Raw genomic sequence first — 5,603 nt, forward strand, 5'->3', positions numbered from 1 at the left:
GTATTTCTCGATTCATCACTCCAACGGCATAATCATACCGTTCCTTGGATGCAATGCTACTTTGACAAAAACTCATGGTTAACATTGTCATGCTATTAAATCGATCGGTTGAGGTCATCTCATGACTTTGTCCAACATCCAAATTATAAGGCAACACACCATCAACTCTATTGGCATGCATTGTCCACCTCCGGTTTATGTAATACGGGGGAATTTTTGAAACCCGTTACTTAGTGAAGACCGCCAATAGGTGTCTACAAGGTAGCCCCGAATGTTCAAGGATTCTACACGTACACATTCCCAAAGAGCTTGCTTTCTCGAATGCCACAAAATAAACATTTCTTCTCGTAGGCTCGGACATGGGCCTATAACAACTATAGTACGTATAAACATACCCCATTCTCTCCCCTTCTTCACTAGCCCGTCGGTCTTTTTCAACAAAGTATTTTGAAGACTCGACCAATTCATCTTGAAATCTTCTAAACATTTCCTTAGTGTAGATACAAGAAGCATAATATTCCAATGTGGTATGCAATTTCATAGGACGTTTTAGATTAATGGTGACATAATCTTCTTCCTTCTCCCTCATGAATTGCCTTGCCAATGCTTTTTGGGCATTTTCAATGAATTCCTTCAAACCCGTTGCCGAACTCACATACTTATCAAAGAAAGAATTCATCCCCTCACTCCTCGATGTACTATTTTGAAACGCCGAAAATTTGTTTCTAGTATATGCAGGAATCCACTTGTGCTTCAACTCATATAAACCCTTTAACCATTTATGATCTTGCAAGTGATACTTTTCCACAAACGACGCCCATCTAGCTTCAAAAACACATTCGGTGAGAGATTTATAAATGCAATTGTTGAAGTCCGTCTTGAATTCCGGAAAAGCCGAATAATAATGAGCTAATTTCTCCGGGAATTTTTGACTAATGTGCCAAGAACATAATAAATGGGTAGTATTCGGGAGTACAACCGCAATAGCGCTTGCCATGGCTTGATCTTGATCCGTGATTATAGTCAATGGAGGATTATTCCCCACACCTTCAAGCCAAGTACGAAGAATCCACTCAAAAGTTGACGCGTGTTCATCCCGCATCAATGCAAACCCGAAAATTACCGATTGATAATGATGATTGACTCCGGTAAATGGGATAAATGGCATTGCATACCTATTTGTCCGATAAGTGGTATCAAAAGCCATAACATCGCCAAAATTTTGGTAAGCCATTATATATCTTGGATCAATCCATACTAGACACTTCAAGCGATTCTCTTCATCGACTTTGGTCCTAATAAAATATTTAGAACCACTTTCTTCATTCAACCTATGCAACAAGTCCAACCCCGCTTGGGCGTCACTAATCTCAAACCTTTTCATCCTCTCGTCTCTTAACACATTCCTAACATGTTGAACATTGAAACCAACTTTGTCATTACCTCCATGAATGTTACCAATCACATTCATCACTTGACAATTATGAACCCCCGAACCATAAAGCGTTTTTATCAAACTACGGGTCGCGGTGTTGACATGTCTTTCTCGTTGTACCAAATTCATCTTACTAGGGGAAACAAGACCGTGGTTGTGTACCAATTCAAGGCTAGTTACCTCCCAGTGACGTTTTTTCTTTTGATAATTGACATACATCCTCACCTTGCACTCGCTTTTAGGAAGAACCTCTCTACGCCGTTTATTTTGACTACTCTCGGCGACGACACTTTTTCCATAAAGCCTACAAACATATAAACGACCATATATCTTGTTGTCTTTATTACGATGGCTAGCTTGAATTTTAATCGCAAATCCATTTCGTAAAGCATAAGCCCTAAAAAAATGACCGGCCTCATCCACACTTTGAAAAATTTGATTCAAATATGGAACTCACCCCCCATCAACATTTTTATACAAATTTGCATCCTCTACATTATCAATTTCATCATCACCCTCAACATTATCACTATCATTTTCGACCTCATTTTCAACCTCATTTCCATCACTTTCATCTTCAACATCAACCAAATCGTCATCTAAATTAATAAATTGCTCATTTCTATCTACAAAATCATCATCTTCAACATATACAGGGGTTTTAGGTTCTTCACTACTATTTAAACTATCAAGATGTAAACTACAATCAATAGCCTCTTTTTTTTCATTTTGACGTTTATGACGAAACATGCGAGCAAATAATTTATCCGCCATGAAAATGAGAAATTTAAGACAAGAAATATACCTTGAATTGACAAAACAACTTGAAGTTCTTGATGAAAATCGCCTAAAATGTAAACTTGGAGAGAGTAGAATTTTTCTACAAAATTTTGGTGTTTTTGTGGTGAAATGAGGTACTGTTGGGATGCTGGGGATAAGGGGACAACACCCAACCGCGGAAATTTTCCGCGGTCCGTCCAGACCAACCGCTGAAACTTTCCGCGGTCCGGGTACCATCTCACCCGTTAATCCCCCATCCAACGGCCCTTAAACTGTTTGTTAACAATCTAATAATAGCAAACAGTTGCTACAGATTGGTCCCCATCTTCCAGGTCAGTTTAGATATGATGAATGGAGATATCAATGAAGTCATCCTAAAGTGACTTTTTTGCTATTATTGCTCATGATTGAAATAGCTGAAAAAGGGATCAGGAATCCTGAACTTATTGTGCATCTTAAAATTTTACAATAATGATAAAATCTCTTCAAACTGATCAGAATATGGCTCAAGAGGAAGTCGATTTTTTTACAGGAGCTTTTGAGTCAGTTTAGCCTAAGCAAGGGTTTAAGTTGAAGAGGATTCTCTAACATAGCATAATGATGTACTACAATGTTGCACTATATTGTTTGATATATTATCTCTAATTAGCATAGTTAATTTATTTCTTTTTCAATTTTTTTCATGATATAGTTGTTACCAACTTTACAACCATAACTTTTGGCATTATAATCGATAATTTTTGTCTAAACGAATTTAATTCAATGGGAGTATAGGTAGTAAGGGATCATGTTGGATATAGGTTCTGGTGTACAGTTCGCTTATAAGTATGATAATGAATGTGAATATATCCTCTGTGTGACATGTTCTACAACCTACACAGAAAGTTTGAGCATGGAATGCACAGCTCACTCTCTAACTAGTCCAGATTTTACCCATGTTCTAATTTGATGCCTGCCATACATGTACATTCTTAATCCATAAGAGTTTTGCAACTAAATCAACTCCTTTTACCCCTGGTATCATATCTGATACTGAGGTTAGTTAACATCTATTCTATTTTTCTTAAAGTACAAGAAGTTCGTCTTCCTTTGTGTGTTCATGCCTCATCATAATTAAGAAGCACAATTTGAGGAAACGTAACCTAATAATACATAGTAATTTTAATGGATTATGTAAATATTTGATCTCTGTTTTCTCTGTTTTGACAGTGTAAATTTTTTTCCATGTGATAATATTTGAGTAATTAATTAATTAACAGTGTTTTCACGTATATTTCTATTATGCAAGGTTGAAAGGAAACCTCATACATGTATGTGTGCTTGGGGTGCCAAATCACATGACATATGCTGAGTTTTGTCAAATATATGATTCCTTTGTTCAACATATTTTAAAAATACGGATTGTCATGTATGAATTTAAAAATCTAATACTGTGATATGGATTTGTCCATGTTGTATCCTATTGGATTTCCGTGTGAACTGGATGCCATTATTATGCATTTCGGGACTGATGGGATAGAGGATAAATACAGTGTTTTGATACTCATTTTTTTATTCTAACTTCAAATATGAATTTTAACCTAAAACTAATAATAAAAAATCAATATTAAGATTTAAAAAAATAAGAGTAACGTGAGGCCATTTTGTACTGGTATCTTATAATATTTGGTATTCTTATAGAGGAAGAGGCTTGTCATATGCTTTTCGCAGTTGACGTTCAATACACAGGTTCAATAGAACATGCACAGGCTTCACATGTCAGCTCCACTGAGCAGCCATCTTGTCTGATTTGTCTTAGTATTATCTTTAAACTAAGAAATAAACTCCATATGCATATAGATTAGTAACAAGAGTTGCATTTTTAATGTGGGAAGACTGATAAAGTGTTGCATACTCGCATGTTTATTTCAAAGAGGGATCCTACCTTATTGTCAAGTCCTCAATGCATGCTTATTTGTAGACAATTTATAGTAACACTTGATGACCTCTAAGACAAGCAAGCGTTACTCCATAGGGCAAACTTGAAATATGAAGCCCCCAAAGCATTTTATATAACAAGCACATATAATCTGCATATAATCTAGTAACAGGTTGTGGAATATGATCTGCTCTAATGGGTTGCTAAGGAATGTTCTGCATATAATCTAGTAACAGGCTGTGGAATATGATCTACTTCAACATAGAAGACTAGCACGAAAATTTCATTTTGACTTGATAATGTTTAGATTTGAGAATAATGTTTTTAATTTTGTTAATGACGTATATTGGAATACTTTGCATTAGTTTGATAATAATAATGAAAGTTGTGTTTATTTAGATTTAATATATATATATAACTGATGTTTTATTATGTATATTATATCGTTTCAATTTGTGAAAGCGTTGTTGTATAGGCACAATGGATATCATTTATTATTTTTCACATCAATTACTAACCGATGTCTTAGTATATCTAATACATCGATTATTTATATAGAAATGATGTATAATATTAGTTTTCACATCGGTCCCGAATCGATGTAAAAAACTGGGACCTTTTACTACACGTACATAGATATCGGTTTTTTGCATCTTTCTCAACAGTCAATAATCGATGTCTATTGATATTTTTTTTGTAGTGACTATCGATCAAAAGTAGCATGCGAAGGACCAAAAACTGTTACATGTGATCTTGCAGCTACTGACTAAGATCAGATAACTCATTTTCTAGAAAGTAGGACACATACTGCTGCATTTTCAGGAACGTAATACCCCCTCTTCCCCTTCCCCTTTTATGTATCAACACTGTACTACATGTTTATTTTCTACCTTTTTTGTCCTTCTATAAATTTTATCATTATATTTATATGGTTACTTATTATTTTGTATGGTTTGCTGCATTTCGTGTTGTGATAATTTACGGAAGACTCTATGTTGATTTCTCCTATGGATGTGTTCAAAGCAGGTCCCTTTTCAATGTTTAGGGTTTTGTGCAGCTCCTGAGGAGGTATCCTGGGCAGGTTCGGGATGTGGATTTGATGTTTGATTTTGCATTTGATATTAGGCCAGGTCTAAAAGATAGTGCTCATAGTTTGAAATTTTGTTAACAACAATAAGACGATTTAGTTGATGGTTGTTTATTATTGGATATTCGTGATGTAAATATTGAATGAAAGAAAGAATTTAATGGATATTTGGTTCAATTTTAAAATTAAAATATTAAAAAATTACATATTCATTTTATTACACATCTGGACCCAACCATGCGGGCCCCACTAGTGGGCCCCACCATATAGGCCCCCCAGTGGGCCCCACATGTGGGCCCCACATGGTGGGGCCCATTTGTTGTCAGTTAGTATACCTATTGCGACATAAAATTTATTTTCCTATACTGTAAAAATCCTGTTGC

General features: G+C 35.4%; 1 protein-coding gene across 1 annotated transcript; it reads right to left on the minus strand.

Moving 5' to 3' along the window:
• Nucleotides 1-226: 226 nt before the first annotated feature.
• On the minus strand, nt 227-2,209 carry LOC141718715 (protein FAR1-RELATED SEQUENCE 5-like). The gene is made up of 2 exons (XM_074521093.1): nt 1,893-2,209; nt 227-1,739 (listed from the first exon to the last, which is right to left on the minus strand). The coding sequence occupies exons 1-2, from the start codon at nt 2,207-2,209 to the stop codon at nt 227-229; spliced, it is 1,830 nt and encodes a 609-aa protein (XP_074377194.1).
• Between the last annotated feature and the right edge of the window lie 3,394 nt (nt 2,210-5,603).

The sequence above is a fragment of the Apium graveolens genome, chromosome 4, assembly GCF_009905375.1.
Source record: "Apium graveolens cultivar Ventura chromosome 4, ASM990537v1, whole genome shotgun sequence".
Taxonomy (NCBI): Eukaryota; Viridiplantae; Streptophyta; class Magnoliopsida; order Apiales; family Apiaceae; genus Apium; species Apium graveolens.